Source organism: Oncorhynchus masou, chromosome 21 (genome assembly GCF_036934945.1).
Source record: "Oncorhynchus masou masou isolate Uvic2021 chromosome 21, UVic_Omas_1.1, whole genome shotgun sequence".
Lineage (NCBI taxonomy): Eukaryota > Metazoa > Chordata > Actinopteri > Salmoniformes > Salmonidae > Oncorhynchus > Oncorhynchus masou.
Window position 1 is genome coordinate 28,769,906 of NC_088232.1, and position 21,408 is coordinate 28,791,313.

At 44.5% G+C, this 21,408-nt stretch overlaps 1 protein-coding gene and 1 long non-coding RNA gene across 2 annotated transcripts in view; both read left to right on the plus strand.

Annotated features, from left to right (window-relative positions):
• The window catches only part of aqr (aquarius intron-binding spliceosomal factor), a 56,701-nt gene extending 42,489 nt beyond the window's left edge, over positions 1 to 14,212 (plus strand). Inside the window, exons 32-35 of the mRNA XM_064927977.1 lie at positions 6,472 to 6,557; positions 9,839 to 10,013; positions 10,987 to 11,100; positions 13,668 to 14,212. Coding sequence (XP_064784049.1) covers positions 6,472 to 6,557; positions 9,839 to 10,013; positions 10,987 to 11,100; positions 13,668 to 13,976 — 684 coding nt within the window. The 3' untranslated portion in view covers positions 13,977 to 14,212. The remainder of the gene's footprint in view (positions 1 to 6,471; positions 6,558 to 9,838; positions 10,014 to 10,986; positions 11,101 to 13,667) is intronic.
• Positions 14,213 to 15,740: 1,528 nt separating this feature from the next.
• On the plus strand, positions 15,741 to 18,140 carry LOC135508058 (uncharacterized). The gene is made up of 2 exons (XR_010450747.1): positions 15,741 to 16,062; positions 17,427 to 18,140. It is a non-coding gene; the product is annotated as an uncharacterized LOC135508058 (long non-coding RNA).
• Positions 18,141 to 21,408: the final 3,268 nt, after the last annotated feature.

The following is a 21,408-nucleotide window of genomic DNA, read 5'->3' on the forward strand; positions in this document are numbered from 1 at the left end:
AACAGAACATGCAACTCAGAGGAAACTTTGAAGATGTTAGAATAACTGTCCACATTCACTTTTCCTCAGACAAGATGAGGAACAAATAACAAAATCACTATCCTATGTCTATCTACTATCCCCCATAGTAGAGAAGTTGACCTATTCTATTGGTCAGCTTGTCCGTGCGAGAAAGAAATGGCCTATTCCAAACAGATTCTGGGTCAGTTGTGGGACGATAGATCCCAAATTCATACAATACATTTGGAGAAAAAAACACATTAAAAATGAACGAGGCTGATGCAACGGATCAGAACATTAACTGAAAATGTTGATAAACTATTTCTTCACATTATAAACTAAGCAATGCGCACAAGGAAGTAGACTACGCGCAAATGTAAGTTCAATAATACAATTAGCGGGAGAACACCGTTGTCAAAAGTGCACTGCACATGCCAGCTGTTTCATGTTACAGAGATTAAATGATCCCTTATCAATCTTGATAGATGGGCCATCTAAAGATGCAGCAACTAGCATGGGTTGCTAATATGAATGGGATTGTTCCTTTGGCTCCTGAACAATGAAGCAAATTGTTTTGAATACAATAGAACATGAGAGAAATAGGCTAAATTTTTCAATGGCATATGGACATCTTTAAAGAGTTTGCCTCCACATTTATAGAAATGGATTTTTACTAGGCTACTATGAAGCAAGGTAAGACAAAATATTAAGTAAAGTATTCAGATTTCACACAATTAGGTATGTTTTCAAAATGCGTACCGCCTCCAGCTCATTGCAAAGTCGTGTGACGCGCTGATGTATGCCTACCGTTGGCTATGCACTTGAATGGGAAGCGCGCTTCAATTACCAGTATGAAAAATAAAATAGTAGCTATTTTTTATCGTGGCCATCAAAACAATTTTAACACGCGATTGCATTTAGAATTGTTCCTTAATGATTGAGCCTATAAAAGCACATGTTTCACTCCAGCAACAACAGGAGCTGTAGCAGCAGCTCTCACGCTGTCTGACACTTTCCTCTCTAACTAGGCTCTGTATCTGTATGCTGTGCGTGTGCGATGAATAAGAATCATAACGACTACCGAAAACACACAGCAATTTAATTCCACAAAATTATGTAAGTGTACCTATAGACCATGTGCTGTATTTACATCGACTGGTATTTTCGTCAATTAATAGGTTAAAAAGCATTATTTTGCAATTGATTGCCAATTTCCCTATTTCATTTATCAGCTTGAGAAAAAGATTGGCCAAAAAACGGCTTTTACCGGCTAACGGAAACCCGAACACACACACACCAAACCATGTAAACACACAGAAACCCATTCTTTTGACAGCCCATGAGGGTAAGGCATCACAGATTTGGACACATACAGTGCATTCGGAAAGTATTCATACCTCTTGACCTTCTCTACATTTTGTTATGTTAAAACCTTATTCTAAAATGGACTAAATAAATACAAATCCTTATCGATCTACACACACACTTACTCCATAATGACAAAGCGAAAACAGTTTTTTCAAAATGTTTCCAGAAGGACAACCATGTCTGCAGCACTCAATCAGGCCTTTATGGTAGCGTGGCCAACGGAAGCCCCTCAGTAAAAGGCACATGACAGCCCGCTTGGAGTTTGCCAAAAGGAACCTAAAGGACTCTCAGACCATGAGAAACAAGATTATCTGGTCTGACGAAACCAAGATTGACCTCTTTGGCCTGAATGCTGAGTGTCACGTCTGGAGGAAACCTGGCACCATCTCTACAGTGAAACATGGTGGTGGCAGCATCATGCTGTGGGGATGTTTTTCAACGGCAGGGACTGGGAGATGAGTCAGGATCCAGGAAAAGCTGAACGGAGCGAAGTCCCGAGATCCTTGACCTGCTCCAGAGCACTCAGACCGAGGCGAAGGTTCTCCTTCCAACAGGACAACCACCCTAAGCACACAGCCAAGGCAACACAGATGATCAAGGGATCTGAATACTTTCCCGAATGTACTGTACATGACTCTAAGCATGATGGGATGTTAATTTCATAATGAACTTTGGAACCACATGTGTGGATGCACCTGCTTTCAATATACTTCATCCCTAATTTAATCAAGTGTTTCCTTTATTTAGTCAGTTAACTGAAACTGTCACTGATTAGCCAGATAGTGTTCCAACCAGGGCTGAAGCCATCCCTTGTTAGAGGTGAATGATGAAAATCAGCATTGTTGTGCTACGCACCTCAAGGCCCTGGGTTTGAATAGTTCTGTATTCCACTGTGGACAGTGAGCCTTAGGAACTGTTCACATACATATGCATCAGAAGCAAAATTAACATCTCACATTTTTAGCATACTATGCATTTTTAAGGACTTGTTGTAGTTACTGGGGAAATGTTAAAGTGCTCTCTTAAATGTATATTTATTTTTAAATAAAATATTTAAGCTAGGCGAGTCACTAGAGAACAAATGATTATTTACATTGACTGCCTACACCGGCTTAACTCGGATCTTAGAAGGGTGACGAATAGATATTTTTATGAACACTAAAGCCGTTTGCTGTGTTTAACCTGCTACTTTAACTGGGTGACGGGGGTTATTTGATTAATGCACACAATCACATTAATGCAAACTCTATTTAGAGCGATCACACTCATACACACATCCATAGGCAGGTCAGGGCTAATTTAGATTGACATTGATAGAACACGTAACACAAGCGATACGGTTAATCAGTCCACCTAGTTATTCACTGCGACGCTGTGGAGGGAGGGATGAAGGGAGAGGGAGAATGACAGAGGGAGGGATGGATGTTAGGAGCCTGCACTACCCTTCTCTCCCGGTGGGTTCATTTTCTGAAGGCAGTGCTAGGGCTCTGCTACACACAGGGACACTCATACAGATGGGTGAGTTTGGACGACGGTGTCATGGAGAGATTGTTATAATTCTCTACCACTGCCACCTCTGTGTGTGTCGCTGACCTCTCATTACCCCCAGCATAGCCCTGGGAACACTCAACCAAGTGTAAGATGGGACAATTAGGCATGGGCAATTCCCCGGAAATAGTTTCACGGAGAGTCAGATTTTTCGCTTTAAAATGTATGTCAAACAAAAAACATTGGTTGCTTAATTAATCAACCATACAACTATATGTACAATAACTACTTTTAACCATTTCCACTGAACAATTTACAACAACAAAAATGCATCTACTTGAAGAACAGTACAGGTGCAAAGTTTGTTAACAATGATGGTTTGTTTGTTGATGTCATCATTCTGTTACCAAACTTTGCATCTGCACTGTTCAAGTAAATTAATTTTTTTGTCAAATGTTCTGTGGGAATAAAAAGTAGTCCTTGTACATAAAAGTTGTATGAGTCTGTGTCACCCTGTTACTGTGGAATTTCCTGCTTGCGGTCTTCAGTCGCTACCTACAGGCACATGAACAAGAGGGAAGACGGGGAGAGCAGAGCGAGACCAGAGATACAATAATGAATATTTGAATCAGGTGACCATCTGCTGAGATTCAGAATGACAGTGACGAGAAAGAGAGCTAGTGTCTTTTCTTTCTGGTCGGGTGTCTTCTGTCAGGGATTCTAGTGTGTGTGTGTGTGTGTGTGTGTGTGTGTGTGTGTGTACACCCTAGAACAGATTCCACTACCCTTGGATGTGTGCCTGGCTGCTTGCCGTGAAGTCATGACCTTTGCGATTCCCTCCCCGGAAGATTTCACATAAATAACTTAACACAATGCAAAAGCCCCCGGGATATCTATCTAGCCCCCTCTCTCTCTCTCACTCTCTCTCTCTCTCTCTCTCTCTCTCTCCCAGAGCTAAAAATAAAAGGTTTCAGCCTTTACTCTGTGCTGGAAAATATGGTGAAGCATTTTGGCTGAAATTGCACAGCATATTTTGCCCCTTCAGTTTCCACTAGGCTATGCCATTGGGTGGGTGGGTGTTGTGGGGTAACAGTAGGCCAGTACGTGGGTGGGAGGTCCTGAGAGCGACTGGCCTTAGTGTCTGAACAGACACATCTCGAAGTCTCACGCTGTTGTAAAAGTGACATGATTGCTTCTGGTGCTGCACTTGTTCTTTATAGCGACAGGGAGATTTAAATAAATATTGGTCCACTTCCTGGTTTTTCTACCTTCCTCTCTCCCTGGCTTTCCTTTCTCCCATAAGGGGACTCGGGGGGGGGTTGGCTTATGGGACTCCCAAGTCAATGAATAGTGCATTCGACCAAAAGAAAAGGCTACGATAGGATGATTTATTTAACGCTGTTGCTGTTCTGAAGCTCAACGGCTCTTCTCTTCTCTCTGGCGTATTGATCCACTCAGGAGAATGGAAGAGGCCAGTCTCTTGCTACTGAGATACCCATCTGACATTCTTCACCACCTAGACCCTTCCAGTCAACATGAATGGTTCACTGGTAAGGCCTTGAACTGTCTGCAATGCGCGAAGTGTAGGTTGATGGATGAGGTGGTTGATCGAGACAGCCTGGGTCTAGCTATTTCAACTGAAGTCGGCATTAACTACTTTAGTGAACAGCTCAACCTATTAGATACTGTATGCAACACTATTGCATAAGGCTGACAATAAAGCCTCCCAAAATCAGCTTGTTTCCTCACTGCAAGGAAAAGGAATTCTTTGAAATGTGCTTCTTATAAGGGCAGGATTGCCGGGGATAAAGCAATTCGCCTGACACGCGATTCCTCGGCTTCAGAAATCCTGGCTATTTTTCTCCTATAACAGCCATAAATTGTGTGTGTGTGTTGTCACCCTGAGTCTGTGAGGGCCAGGTAAGCAGCCTGGGCACTGTTGGTAAATACCCTGGGCTGGGCCCCTCTAAACCGTATTACACCCCCTGCCCCTCCATGTGGCCCAGCATGATTACAGCAGGAACAACACATAGCATTCCCGCCTCCGTAAGAAGATCCTCTGCTCTCTGGATTTTTAGGAAGGGAGCTCAGCTCTCACACTCACTCGTAAACATCTAAACTAAATCCAGCCATCCTCAACACACACATCCACTCATATTCACTAATCTACTGCAGAACACACCAGCCACTTTAGCACTTTGCAGGTTGTTTCCTCTTTTAATGTCACATGTACTAGTACAGTTAAATGCCTTTCTTGCAGCTCTAACCTCAACAATGCAGTATAATAATGTAATACTAAAAATAACAAGGTAGAACAAAAACACAATATATAAACATAAGAAATAAGAACATTATAAAGTAAGCATACAGGGTCAGTTCCAGTACCATATTTACAATGTGCAGAGGGGGTACTGGATCAATAGAGGTAGATATGTATTGGGTAAGGTGACTAGGCAGGATATATACTAGGATATATGATAAACAGGGCAGCAGCAGTGTATATGATGATTGTATGTGAGTGGGTGTGTAGAGTCAGTATAAATGTATGTGCATATTATGTGTGAATGAGGAAATGGAGTGGGTGTTTTGTATGTGTGCATGAGTATTCGTGTGCTTAGTGTGTAGGGCCCTGTGACTGTGCATAGAGACATAAATAAGAATACAATAGAAAGGTCAACTCAGTCTGTGTAGCCATTTTTGTTAGCTAGCTATTTAGGGGTCTTATGGCATGGGGATAGAAGCTGATCAGGAGCCTGTTAGTGTCAGACTTGATGCACCGGTACCGCTTGCCATGTGGAAGCAGAGAGAGAACACTCCATGGCTTGGGTGGTTGGTGTCTTTAATGATTTTCCGGTTTCTTCCTTTCACACCACCTGGTATATAGAGGTCTTTCCTAGCAAGGAGCTTGGCCCAGTGATGTACTGGGCTGTCCACACCACCCGGCGTAGCACCATGCGATCCAGGGCGGTGTTATTGCCATACCAGTTGTGGCTGTACAGGAGGGGACTAGGCACACACCCCTGTTGGGCCCCCGTGTTGTGGGTCATGGTGGTGGAGTTGATGTTGCCTACCAACACCACCTGGGGTTGGCCCGTCAGGAATTCCAGGTTCCAGTTGCAGGTGTTCGGTCCTAAGCTTGGTGACGAGCTTGGAGTTGAATGCTGAGCTGTAGTCAATGAACAGCATTCTCACATAGGCACTCCTCTTATCTAGGTGAGTGAGGGCAGTGTGGAGTGCAATTGAGATTGGGTCGCCTATGGATCTGCTGGGGCGGTATGCAAATTGGACTGGGTCTAGTGTGTCTGGGATGATGGAGTTGTGGTGTGCCATAACCAGCCTTTCAAAGCACTTCATGATCACAAATGTGAGTGCTACAAGGCAGTAGTCATTGTGGCATGAAGCCTTAAGAGTTCTTGGGAACAGGAATGAAGTTGGACATCTTAAAATGTGGAGATTACAGACTGGGACAAGTGGAGGTTGAAAATTACCGTGGATAAACCTGCCAGCTGTTCAGAGAACGCACCCTGGAATACCATCGGGGCCCGCGGCCTTGCCGGTATTGGCCTGATTTAAAGATGTCTGTGTTAAATAATGGATGTGTGTGTTCCTCTTTAGGTGACGACTGTGGACAGGTTTCAGGGTCAGCAGAATGACTACATCATCCTGTCACTGGTCCGCACCAGAGCTGTGGGACATCTGAGGTAGGCACTTTACCACACAACACACACACACTTTAACACAAGCAGAAATCCACCACACCAGTCACTTTACCACATAACACACACACACGCACTTTAACACAAGCAGAAATCCACCACACCAGTCACTTTACCCCCCAGAGCAGCTTTTTTAAATGTATTTTGTTACGTTCGACTTTTTAAAGAGTCTCTTGGTATGAATAAATGTGGAGTTTTCTGAAAGTTGGTTAGGTCTTTGCAGACTTATTTCTCATGTCACGCACAGGGTGGATAAAGTCAGCTTTTGAGGAGGTAAAAGAAAGGAGAGCGTGCAGCCGCACTAACCATTTTTTGTTAAGTACAGCTGCAGCATTGTGTAAAGATGATTGGGGTGAGAGTATCGAACAAAGAGCAGCTTTACCATCAAAGGCTTTTTGTAAAACAGCCTATTACAGGTTCAGAGAGCCCTGTTGGTAACCACTCGCCTGTGTTAAGTTGTCTTTTTCTGCCCTTTATCTCAAACTCGTTCTTTCTCACCATCTTTGTCGGTCTCCCTGTCTCTGTCCCCCTCTTACTCTTTTTTGCTTCCCTTTTCACTACTTTTACTCTACTTTTACTCTTTTTCTCTTACTGTTTCTTTCTCTCCCTCTCTTCCTTTCTCTCTCTCCCTCCCCCTGTCCTCCTCCTCGCTCTCTCTGAATTGATACCGAGTGAAAAGACCTTTCATTTCCAGGCTGCTGTGAGATACCGACGAGCCCCTCTTCCTTAATACGCTGCGTATTAAACACCAGGCAAAACACTGCCACAGTATTTTAGCTCTCTGTACCAGGCCATGCGCACACATACTCTCCCTCTGCTTGTGATATATAGTGGCGGGTGTGCTGGTGTAATGTGTTTTTATGGATGAAGGCCTACCCCATTGGAGCCGCGACACGGCCGACAGAAATTGAAGTCTCCAAATGGAGCTTTGGCTGGATGAATAAGCCATCCTCTCTTTTGACGCCTCTTCCAGTTTAGCAGCAAGTGTATAAATCCAGGGCCAAAAAAGCACTTAAACTCCCTTTCTCTGTGTGTCTGATAATGGGGCAGATTGATGGGCTGGTGATGAAGTGGTGCGTGTGGGCCAGGGAGAGTCTCCAGTTTATCATGTTGTCGGCACCCAGGCTTGCACTCGTCTCGCCTATCTCCCGTTTAGTCTTGTCTCACACAGGAGATTACACACTTCTGCCTAATTCACATTTCATTCTGTCTCTTTTTATATGTGGAGTGGGTTTTAAAATACCTCTATTATGGCCAAGAGTTAGTTATTTACTGAAGGGGAGAGGAAATGCTATATTGTAACTGCAAGACATGAGCGTTACATCAATGTGACATTGCAAGTGTTCTTTTTGAATAGCAAACTGTACTTTATACTATGATAGACATTAAACTACTGTTGAACATGGCCTTATGAATTCTCAAACGACCACTTCAATAACAACATTGCCTACTTGTCTGTTTTGAATATAGAAATACATCAAGCTAGAGAGGATCTCTGTGACTGTGCTAACTTAATTCATATTTTGGTGGCCTTTCTGAATGGGTGGGAAAGCAGTGATTCATGGGAAAGTCCCCCTGCTGTCTCTCCCACGCTGCGGTATTGCCTCGCTTCACTCTGCTCATAGCAACCCGCTGCCATGCAACTGACCGTATGACAAGCTGACCCCTCGATCTGACAGTCTAGGAGAAGCCCTCCCACTGAGAGACACACTGGGAGGGACACATACATACAGACGCACTGTGACAGGATCACACACACGCATGTACCGGGACACACACACACACACCGGGTCAGACGCAGACACACTCTGACAGGCGCACAACAGCACACAGGTATACACAAATGTTCACAGAAACACACACACAAACACCAGAGAGTTGACGTGCAGGGAGACTTGACACACCTCCACAGGCACAGACAGACTCACTGCCCCTCTATGTGGCTGCTTATGTCAAGGAACCACCCAGGTGGGCGTCCCCTACCCCTGCACACAGAGCTGTTTCCCCAGGTAAAGACTGCTTCTGATTGGCTCCTCTCTTGTCAGGCTCTTTGCTGATTGGAGGGCTGCTCTTGTGGTTTGTTTCTGTGGCAGTGATGTGTTTTTAGGTAGCTTTTCCACGGTCCACATTCTTGTGACTTGCTGTTGCCTTGTTAACTAAAGAGATTACTACACACAAACACTAGTACGCTCACGCACACGCAGACACAGTTTAACACAGCACACCATACAAACACACAAGTGTAGATTCATCTCGTGGTCTACTTGTGTTCATTCCACATCTTGCCTGCTTATGAATGTACGTTTTGTGTGTAGAGCTTTTGCACACGGGGACAAAGATTGTTTTCGAATTCCACCAGAGCTCCTTGAATAAGCCAGAGAAATCTCCTCCCTTCCCACGCAAAAGCCTTCACCTCGGCCCATGTTGACAGAATCAGTCTTAGTGGAGCTGGAGACGGTATTACTCAGCTGTTATACAGTCATTTGGTAATTCTACCTGGAACTTGGACTGGAACTACCTGCCGTTTTCTTGGTTGAACTACTGCCTCGCTAGGGTCTGAATACAATAGATAAGCCTGCTGTTGTAACATAATTGTTAACCAGCAGCCCATTGTGACCAGTTGGTTTCCTGCTTTTACCCATATAGTCCAGAAGTTGACATTTAGAATGAGATATTGTGCTGCTAATGTGCGCTGTCTTATCATGGCTGCTTAGATACATGAGGCATATATCATACATCTATCTATCCCATAATGTCACTGGCTCCTCCCTGGGGACCAGGACTAGCAGAGTATAGCAGCCTGTAAACAATATTTTATTAAACACGCCACTACGGCCCAGCTGTATTACAGCCAGGGAAACAGAGAAGATTCCAGACTCCCCTCTCCCTCCTGCTAATCCTTTAATTCCACTGGCTGGAAAGAAAGTAGCCCATCTCCTCGCCCCTCTGCCCTTTTCTTTTGTCTGTCGCTCCCCTCAATGTCTTTTCTCTCCCTCTCGTTCCTTGCCCTCTGTTTTTTTCTCCTCTCGCCATCCGCCCCTCCGTCTGTATTTTTCTATTTATCCTCACTTTTGTCGCCTTATCTTTCTTTAAAGACTCTCTACTACCCCTCTCTCATCTGTCCCTTTCGCTCCTTTCCAATATTTTTCTCACCCACTTGCTTTGGGAGTGGAAGGGCTGTGTATAAGCTTGTAATGTATAGGCTAAATGTGCCAAGTGGTTTAAAATGTCATTTCTCTCTCTCCACCCCCTCCCTCTCTCCACAGGGATGTGAGACGGTTGGTAGTAGCCATGTCCAGGTCCAGACTTGGCCTCTACATCTTTGGACGGGTCAGTCTGTTCCAGAACTGCTTTGAACTGACTCCTGCATTCAACCAGCTCACTGCCAGACCCATGAAGCTCCACATCAGACCCAATGAATATTACACCCAGGGACAGCCTGTGAGTACACACACTAACACTTGCACAATCACACACAGAGACAAATGAATGCACACACGCAAGCTTGAATATGTGTTCATGCACACTCAGGCACAACTACACGCAGAACACTTTGAGTCAAACACTTTCTCACACACAGACATTTCTATGCAGCACCCTTTCCAGCTCCTGCATAGTACATGCCTCTTCATCCTCACAGCAGCCTAATCCTGCCTGTCTGAATTCTCAATGGATGGAGTGATCCCCCACACCTCGTTCTATCCAGCCTCTTACCCACCGGCCCAGTCAGTTAACACCATTCAGGTAAAGGACGACTGTGACAGACGGGGGAACAGTCTGTTATTAACCCCCAAATGTCACCAGGCAAAGCCAGTCTACCCCAACCCATACCCCCTCCAGGATAGTGCTAGACGGCGTACACACACACACTGACGCACACACTGGCACAAGCGCTCCAGTTCCTGGGGGGACAGTTCTTCTAGGTGCCTGCATGTGCCCCCCTTGACCTGTCAGAAAGAGTCCAGTCCCGGACGCTCCACTTTCTCCTCATCCTCATTTCTCCTCATTTTAAGGGGAAACATTTTAAGCTCAGCTCACCCACATACTTTACTGCGCGCCCACTGGTTGAATCAATGTGGAATAGATGTTGACTTGACATCTGTGCCTAGTGGGCAGTCTTATTTTGCAATGCGGCAGCTCCCTGCTCCCACCACACACACACACAGCTCAGTGGACCGCTGCAGTGCCAGCGTAGTACTATGTCTAGGGGGCATTAATGCAGCTGAGAGAATATTCAACTCACCCACCAGGCTCTCTTCCTATTTGCATATTCCCTTTCTCTGCCTCTCACTCCCTCTTGGTATCTCACTCACTCTCACACCGTAGGCGCATTAATAGTAAGTGGTCTAAACTAATCGATTTGAAGAGGACTGAAGGGAGAAATTAATAAACGGTAAACCATCTCTCCCTCCAGAGAGAGCCTCGTTCGTCCCAGCCCGACCAGGCGATCAAAAACATGCCGGAGATGGCCAACCTGGTGTACAACATGTACATTCACATGATCCAGAGCACCCAGCAGTACAGACAGGTAACTACTGACCCCGCTACACCCAGCAGTACAGACAGGTAACTCCTGACCCCGCTACACCAAGCAGTACAGACAGGTAACTCCTGACCCCGCTACACCCAGCAGTACAGACAGGTAACTACTGACCCTGCTACACCCAGCAGTACAGACGGGTAACTCCTGACCCCGCTACACCCAGCAGTACAGACGGGTAACTCTGACCCCGCTACACCCAGCAGTACAGACGGGTAACTACTGACCCCGCCACACCCAGCAGTACAGACGGGTAACTACTGACCCCGCTACACCCAGCAGTACAGACGGGTAACTACTGACCTCGCTACACCCAGCAGTACAGACGGGTAACTACTGACCTCGCTACACCCAGCAGTACAGACGGGTAACTACTGACCTCGCTACACCCAGAAATACAGACAGGTAACTGGTGACCTCACTGCACCCAGCAGTACAGACAGACGGGTAACTACCATAGTACACCAGCAATTGGAAAGACAAGGCTAGCTCCCCAATTACAGACTGAGTACAGGCTAATAGTCCAACAGTGAAAGGCTAGGCTAGCTCCTCAATTACAGACTGAGTACAGGCTAATAGTCCAACAGTGAAAGACAAGGCTAGCTCCTCAAGCACAGACTGAGTACAGGCTAATAGTCCAGCTATGAAAGGCTAGGCTAGCTCCCCAATTACAGACTGAGTACAGGCTAATAGTCCAACAGTGAAAGACAAGGCTAGCTCCCCAATTACAGACTGAGTACAGGCTAATAGTCCAACAGTGAAAGGCTAGGCTAGCTCCCCAATTACAGACTGAGTACAGGCTAATAGTCCAACAGTGAAAGGCTAGGCTAGCTCCCCAATTACAGACTGAGTACAGGCTAATAGTCCAACAGTGAAAGGCTAGGCTAGCTCCCCAATTACAGACTGAGTACAGGCTAATAGTCCAACAGTGAAAGACAAGGCTAGCTCCCCAATTACAGACTGAGTACAGGCTAATAGTCCAACAGTGAAAGACAAGGCTAGCTCCTCAATTACAGACGACTGAGTACAGGCTAATAGTCCAGCTATGAAAGGCTAGGCTAGCTCCTCAAGCACAGACTGAGTACAGGCTAATAGTCCAGCTATGAAAGGCTAGGCTAGCTCCTCAAGCACAGACTGAGTACAGGCTAATAGTCCAGCTATGAAAGGCTAGGCTAGCTCCTCAAGCACAGACTGAGTACAGGCTAATAGTCCAACAGTGAAAGGCTAGGCTAGCTCCTCAAGCACAGACTGAATACAGGCTAATAGTCCAACAGTGAAAGGCTAGGCTAGCTCCTCAAGCACAGACTGAGTACAGGCTAATAGTCCAACAGTGAAAGGCTAGGCTAGCTCCTCAAGCACAGACTGAGTACAGGCTAATAGTCCAACAGTGAAAGGCTAGGCTAGCTCCTCAAGCACAGACTGAGTACAGGCTAATAGTCCAACAGTGAAAGGCTAGGCTAGCTCCTCAAGCACAGACTGAGTACAGGCTAATAGTCCAACAGTGAAAGGCTAGGCTAGCTCCTCAAGCACAGACTGAGTACAGGCTAATAGTCCAACAGTGAAAGGCTAGGCTAGCTCCTCAAGCACAGACTGAGTACAGGCTAATAGTCCAACAGTGAAAGGCTAGGCTAGCTCCTCAAGCACAGACTGAGTACAGGCTAATAGTCCAACAGTGAAAGGCTAGGCTAGCTCCTCAAGCACAGACTGAGTACAGGCTAATAGTCCAACAGTGAAAGGCTAGGCTAGCTCCTCAAGCACAGACTGAGTACAGGCTAATAGTCCAACAGTGAAAGGCTTGGCTAGCTCCCCAATGTCACCTATCAGTTTATTTACCCACACCTGAGACCACTGGTTCTCACAAACACACCTGCTCCAATACAACCTCTTACAGTAATTCATCCAGGTCTTCAGTATCATTATCCCTCATCTGTTTTTAGGTTCTGTATTTTGTAAAACTTTAATGCAGTGGTGGAAATAGGTCAGATGTAAGAGAGTTGTTTTAGTTCTGCATGCCGAGCCTTAACAGGCCACGAGCCTAACATTTTAAATGAGGGAACCAGAATGAGTTTTAATTAAAAGAGCAGTGCATTCTTTTGTTTGACACCATGGGGAGTGGAGGATAAAGGAGGGGGGAGGGATGATAACGGGTGACGCTAAGCTACCCCACCCCTCTCTCATCCCCCGCCTAAAGTGGCAGGGCTGCAGTGGAGGGGGAACTTTTGTTTTCCGAACATAACAGGGAGACGTGCCCCTCCCTAACCTGTCCCTAAGGCATGTGCATGGATTCTGTCCTCAACCAGAGAGCGCAAGGGAAGGAAGGAATGAGAGCAAAAGCAATAGAGACAGGAGGAACTAGGGAGAGGGGGGATGGGACGAGCAGTGATAGAAATTCTTTGTACAGCATGGGAAATCTGTTAGCATCTTGTCTACAAGACATTTTGTCATGAATTCAAGATATGATGAACATTTTCATAAATGTAGGAATTATATGGTGACACCCATACACCCACATTCCTCACCTTCCTCTCTTTCCCTGTGTTCTCTTCCATGCCCAGCAACAGCAGAAGCTCCTGCCTCCCCCTCGGCAGACACAGGCAGAGGAGGACCAATCCGAGCCCCCAGTTGAAGTGGAGAACCAGGAAGAGACCCCAGTTGAAGTGGAGAACCAGGAAGAGACCCCAGTTGAAGTGGAGAACCAGGAAGAGACACCGATGGAGCAGGAGCCCTCCGGGGAGGCCAGCACAGAGAAGACTCCACAGGAGACACCAGAGAAGGTGCAAGAGGAGCACCCCAAAATGCCAGAGCACCCTGGCCGAGATAGCGACAGTGATGGAGAGGAGAGTGACGAAGCAGAAGCACCTTAAGGTGGGGATTCTCTGTGGGCCTCTGCACTGCTTTATCTGCCCATAGATGGGGCCAGAACTGGACTGTCCCTTAGAAAAGAGCTTGGAGCTAAAATGATTATCCTGTTTTAGAATTATTTTTCTACTGAAGCCGTGAAGATGTCTTGAGAAGCCTTGAGGATAATGTTTAATTTGATTTTCTGAAATGGTCTGTTTTGTAATCTGTACTTTTGTATTAAAATAATTCTCAATGTGAATGCAGTCTTGAGTTTTTAATTTTTCTACATACATTTGCAGACACCCAGCCATCCTATTTCAAATCTCCCTATCATGTTACTCTTCCAGTCTACACACTCCCGTTCTGCCCCGCCCTCAGACAGCGTCACTGTCACCTGTCAATCTGATTGGCTCGCCCAATAACGTCTGGACAAGCTGCCACTAAGCTGGATTTATAGGTCAGTCACCGTGCACATGAAGCCATGGGGGGAGAGAAGCCGGTACATCAGACATACTGTATCACTCACAACTCCACTCAAATCATCAGTGTCCATATCCGTATTTGGAAACAAATGGTCACAGTGGCATATAGTTCACTGAGATGTTGGTGGTGGATTAGAGCCTACCCTTCCCTCAATCCCTAGTTCTAGCCTCATTGGTCCTGGTAGTGTGAAGAGGCCACAGCCTGCAGGCTCACAACACAGACTTGGAATTTAGGCGTTATCATGCACCAGAGGTTAACTAGCTGTTACATACGTCAGGCTAGCCTGTAACCCTCTCCCCAAGCAACACCCCCACTGTCTGAGAGGAGAGATCGCATCCATAGCTGCTCAAGTCCCGGTACAGTCGTGATTCAACCGACCTGAACACAGCCAAGCTAGAGAACCCGTATTGCTTAGATTCAGGGAAGTGGTTATCATTGAGAGCAATGTATGTAACCCGATTATACTGTTTTGTTTCAGTGTACAGGTGTCTTCTTCAAAGGCTGTTTAGACATTCAAAACATGTTAATGTTTGATTTCAAAGCCTCTGCGACATCCAAGCAGATGTACTCTAGTCAGCCTAGAATAGATATATCTTATGTGTCAGTTATACACTGAGTGTACAAAACATTAGGAACACCTGCTCTTTCCATGACATAGCTTTCACCTGGTCAGTCTATGATCCCTTATTGATCTCGCTTGTTAAATCTACTTCAATCAGTGTAGATGAAGAGGAGGAGACCGGTTAAAGAAGGATTTTTAAGCCTTGAGACATGAATTGTGTATGTGTGCCATTCAGAAGGTGAATGGGCAAGACAAAAAATTTGTGCCTTTTAAACAGGGTATGGTGCCAGGCGCACCAGTTTGAGTGTGTCAAGAACTGCAACGCTGCTGGGTCTTTCACAGTCAACAGTTTCCCATGTGTATCAAGAATGGTCCACTACCCAAAAGACATCCAGCCAACATGACACAAATGTGGGAAGCATTAGAGTCAACAAGGGCCAGCATCCCTGCCAACAAGGTCCAGCATCCCTGCCAACAAGGTCCAGCATCCCTGTGGAACGCTTTTGACACCTTATAGTCCATGTCCCGATTTAATGAGGCTGTTCTGAGGGCAAAAGGGGTGCTCAATATTAGGAAGGTGTTCCTAATGTTTTGTACACAGTTTAAATCACAATCCATAAACAATTACAGGGTTAAATAATTCAATTATTTGTATGATAAATATCCCCTTACAACTAGACTTGTCCCATAAATTCCCAGATTCTTCTCTGCATTGGTTCTGCATGTGCAGTGCAACAACCTTTTTAAACCCACAACAACCATGGTTTTTTTTATTGAGCAACTGGTTCATGAATGCACACATTGTGTCATAGCATCCCTCTAGAAAACCAATTATCTTTATATCCAGCTGTCCTCCCTGGCACTCCGTTTCCCCTAGCAGAGCCTACCTTGTTGCAGTAAATTAGCGTTAACTGGGAGGAAGAGGCCACTCATACAGACTGACTTGACTTTGGCAGCTCCAAGCAGGAACTAAACTGAGACTGAGGGGATATCCATTCCACAGGCAAGGAGGAAAAACAGACTCGCCCTTTCTCAAAGAACTCTCAAACTTCCCACATCTGAAGGTGAACATGTCTTTTATACTCACTCCACAGGTACTCTCCACAATATGGCTTTACATAGCTCTACTTCGCAGTGCTTAATGGCTTTCTACTTGTTAACCGTTAACTGCCATTGGTTGATGTGTCACTAACTGCATGCAGTATAACAGTGCTGTATGCATTTGTCTGTGTGCAGAGGAAGTACTGTGATTGCACTTCTCTACGTCTTTTAAGGGTCTTTGTAGACGGTGAATTTAAAAGACAAGAAGGTATGACAGTAAACTGTTAGATATGATTTGATGCTGTGTACTTTTCTGTTCTCGGGATGTTCTTCAGGTTAAATGTTTTCATATTGCTTCAAAATATGAAAGTAACTTTTTATTGCTCATTTTATCCTAAATGGTTGAAAGAGTCAATGAATCCTGGGAAAAGTGGTGTTTTTTGGAAAGCTAATATTGTCTCATGTTTTTAATGCACTGTAAAGGGCATTCCCTGAAGCACGAGACAACCTCGAGATTAACCAGTGCAGCTGATCTCATCACACGGTCTGTCTCGCTAAAACAGGATATTACACAGAACAGACAAGGAAGTGGGGAGGAAAGTGTACAAATACCTTAGAAAACTGAAGAGCCTTGCTAATCGATCTGATCGTTGGCTTTTGAACAAGTCAGTCTGACAGTTCCTACTTCAGCTACTGGGCTCTTGGAAGATTTTCTTTTAGATATGACCACAGATTGAATAAAATGTTCAACTTTTTTGCGTCTGCGGTTAAAGACCAATGATTGTTATATACACTGACTGCAAATGAATCCTTAGTGCTTGCTGTTCACTGCCACTTTGAGCAGTGTCAGGTCCACTAAATCTTCTGTAGGGTAGGCGTAGACTCCCTGTTGACCACAGCGGGTAGGGACCGTGGTGGTAGCGGGGAGTGTCAAGTACATCCACATCAACTGGGCCGGCGTATTCAATCTGATCAACTCCAATTACAGATGGGAGTGTCACAGAGTTTATATCCTCTGATTAAATCACCATAGATAGGACCCGATACACTGGGTATCTAATCTGAAGTCTGGGAGCCATTGATATTTGTATGGGTGATGTATAGATGGGATTATGCAAATCTAATCATCTGAAGGGATATTAATCGTTTTTGATCACATGGGGAGTGGAACAGCTCTGGCAAAATAAACACTATTGTTTCCCTATTCTTTTGATGAGAAATCAATACAATAGACACAATATTGGCTAACAATTTCTTCATTCTGTCAACTCTGCAAATTCCATCTTTGTGTGATGCAGGTTGCCTAATGTTTTATATTCGTGATTGATTTGTTAACGGAATGAAAAACATAAATCTTTTCCCCCTTCTCTTCTTCTCTTTCTCCCAGACTAGGATGGCCAGTTGCGGGTCTTGTTTCTGGAGCATTGTGTGGCTGGTGATTTTACTGATCATAGGCTGGCCCCTCAGTATCTTACTCGGGGGGCTCTATGGCCTCGTCACCCCCCTGACCACCTGCGTGGGCCTGGACCGCCTGTCAGACCTGCTCCTGGAGGGGGCCAACCTGGGTCGGACCTGTGCCCAGAACATGAAACACGGCAAGGCAGTGTGCTGAGACCGGTCCTGGTCCTGATACTGGTTCTGGTCGTGTCACCGTGGAAACAAACGTTTCCTTCACAGAGGAAGAGTTACTGTTCATGCCAAAGGCCATTGTGTTATTGTTCGTCTTGTCACGTTATTGAGGTGTTAATATAAGTTCAAAGCCAAAACACAAGGAAAACTTCACTTCCCAAACGTTTAACAAAATGATTATGCTCGCTCTATAAAAGTGTTATTAACAGTGGATGTTCTTTTTTTTGTTTGGGTTTGTCTATTCTACAACTTGAAATACAGATGCTTTGTATTCATAGCCTGAATTTGCTGATTTTAATTCACGATGCCATCCTGCACAGGGCAGAGAAGAATGTTCTACAGCTTAACTTTAACAATAGAGCAGTTATGGATTTAAACTTATAAAGTGATACAATTATTTTGAACTTACATAGTGTTTCTTGATCGAATTGTCATTAGACCGAAAATAAAATGTCTGCCTGCCTCTATTTTACATAGGAATATCTCTGCATTGTCAATCCTCAGAAACATTTTCAGACTGAAGTGGTAGATTTAAATTGCTACTCATCAACGTTTCTTTGCTTATAGGGAAGGTTTTGGTGTGAACTTGTTAGATGATGAGAACAGATGGAAATCAGGATGAAGTCCTGTAGCATATTTTGATGCACTGTGAATGTCAGATACTCTAGGCTGTCCCTCAATGAAGTGCTGAGATGTATGGGTCTATCAGCAATCATAAAAGTTCAATTTTGACCCTTAGCGTGAAATGCAGAAATTGCAGAATTCAGTAACTGAGGATAAGATGTAAGAATAAGCATTACCTCTCTAAACTATGATAGGTTGCCATTTTTAATTGCGTATTGGCGAATTCAAATTCTCAGGAAGGATTACCTTATGTCACCTTTCAATGGTCTTTATTTTTTCTCAAACTATGTGATTTGGATCTGTCCTTATAGAACAGACGAAGTTCCTTCTCTCAGTGAAAGTCAGCATCACCTTGACTTTTGCTTAAAAAAAACCATTCTGGTACCATCGTTCAGCAAGCCATTGAAAGGTCCACCAGAGATTCCATCCTTTCATCCCTTCGTACTCTCATGCAATTGGGACATTGAAGAGATGAAACTTGAAAAATAGCTCCAGTTCAAAGGAAATGCACAGAGAACACAAGGTCAGAGGGGAGAAAGAGAGTGGAACATTCCAACTTTTCAAGCACATCTATCAGGAAGTTGACTTTTGCGAAACCTGCTTCATGCTTAAACCATTCATCATGGACAATTCCCCCTTCAAGAATAAAAGCCAGAGTAAATGCACACTGAAGGATGATGCATTTAAATGAATTGCAGAGCTATGAAAGTCCAATTGAAACAGTGGGTTATGCTGGCATGAGTAAAACAAATGTTTGGTAAATTCCTCTATTGTGCTAGATGAAGTACCTTTATAGTTTTTGTCTCCTTAAAATTCTTCCCCATCTTGACACAATGCCATGTCATCAACTTCAAAAAATAGCACAGGTTCCAATACTTTAAAATCCCTAATAGGATGTAACCAAAACATTCCTGCTGAGTGTAGCCTTTGACATTACCAAAACCAGGGGAGCTATATGCATTTGTAGATTAAACTATTGAAATGTAATTCATGAAAAAGGTGTATTTTTTCCAAAGCACTATTTAAACTCATTTTCTCGCTCTCGCTTTTGACTGATACACATTGTGACAATAATTCTCTAATGCTTTTTATATGGGGAATTATAATCTTTGCAAAAATTCCTTTGAAAAAAGATGGATGCTTCCCAAAATCCTAGTGAAATATTTATGCGAGTGCCATATGAGACCAAGTTGGGTTGATTTTTTTTCTCCCAAAAGTCCTGGGGGCAGAAAACAACTAGCCAAAAACCGCCTGATTTTAAGTTTGTCTTTTTTCCATCTCCCAGAAGTCTTGGCAGGGGATGAGGCTTGGTTGGCTGGAACAGCCAAGGCAAGCTGACAGCGTCGTGCTGAGAGGCTGCATGTGAGAGGAAGCGAGAGAGAGAAGGAGGCGGGGTAGAGAGCAAAGGAGAGAGAAAGATAGGGAAGGAGAAGACAGAGAGGGGAGATGGAAGAGAAAAAGGAGGGAGGAGGAGTGAGAAAGAGAGAGAAGCTGAGAGAAAGATAAAGGAGAGAGAGGGAAGAGATTCGGCTGGGCTGGTGAATATTTTTTTGGGGGTGTGAGATTGGGTATGGAAAAAGACCGGCGTGCCTTGCTGGGAGGAAACCTGGGTTGCTCAGAGAAAGGATATATGTGTCTCAGCATCCAATTAACCCCATACTGCTTTGTAATTTCACCCTCTCACACACACACAAATACAGGGATACTCCTGGACTGTTAACTCAGGGAATGTCAAAGTTGGCCACCTTTCAAAGGGAGAGGAGAGTGGTATTCTAAACTGTGTCGGTGCAGTACATAAACAAGAGCTCACAAACTCATCGCAAATGGGGTTTGCTTGTGCTGATGGTCGTCTTTATACTGTAGTACTGTATCTTAAGAACCTGTGTGTTATTAATGTGTAATAATTAAGGATTAAGGCATGAGGGGGCCTTATACCACAGCTAAGGTTTCTTGAGCACGACACAATGTGGAATGCCTGGATACAGCACTCTATTTTTGTTTCATCAGACAAGAGGACATTTCTCCAAAAAGTACGATCTTTGTCCCCATGCACATTTGCAAGCCGTAGTCTGGCTTTTTTATGGGGGTTTTGGAGCAGTGGCTTCTTCCATGCTGAGCGGCCTCTCAGGTTATGTGGATATTGGAACCGTACCTGTTTCCTCCAGCATCTTCACAAGGTCCTTTGCTGTTGTTCTGGGATTGATTTGCGCTTTTCGCACCAAAGTAAGTTCATCACTATGAGACCGAATGTGTCTCCTTCCTGAGCGGTATGACCGGCTGTGTGGTCTCATGGTGTTTATACTTGCGTACTATTGTTTGTACAGATAAATGTGGTACCTTCAGGCGTTTGGAAATTGCTCCCAAGGGTTAACCAAACTTGTGGAGGTCTACAATCCTTTTTCTGAAGTCTTGGCTGATTTATTTAGATTTTCCAATGATGTCAAGCAAAGAGGCACTGAGTTTGAAGGTAGACCTTGAAATACATCCACAGGTACACCTCCAATTGACTCAAATGATGTCAACCAGCCTATCAGAAGCTTCTAAAGCCATGATATCATTTTCTGGAATTTTCCAAGCTGTTTAAAGGCACAGTCAACTTAGTGTATGTAAACTTCTGACCCACTGCAACTGTGATACAGTGAATTATAAGTGAAATAATCTGTTTTGAAAACAATTTTTGGAAAAATCATTTGTATCATGCACAAAGTAGGTGTCCTAACCGACTTGTCAAAACTATAGTTTGTTAACATGAAATTTGTGGAGTGGTTGAAAAACGGGTTTTAATGACTCCAACCTAAGTGTATGTAAACTTCCGACTTCAACTGTATATATCCGGAGGTTTGATTGGCTGAAAGCTGTCACAACGCAACATAGGGTGCCTGATTACAGCCCTTAGCCGTGGTATATTGGCCACCCCGAGGTGCCTTATTGCTATTATAAACTGGTTACCAAAGTAATTAGAAAAAGAAAAGGAATGTTCATACCACATGGTCTGATACACCACCATAAGAACAGCCCTTCGCCGTGGTATATTAGCCATATACCACACCTCCTCGGGCCTTATTTCTTAATTATAATACGTGCAGAACATACATTATGTAAGCATTAACTGTATG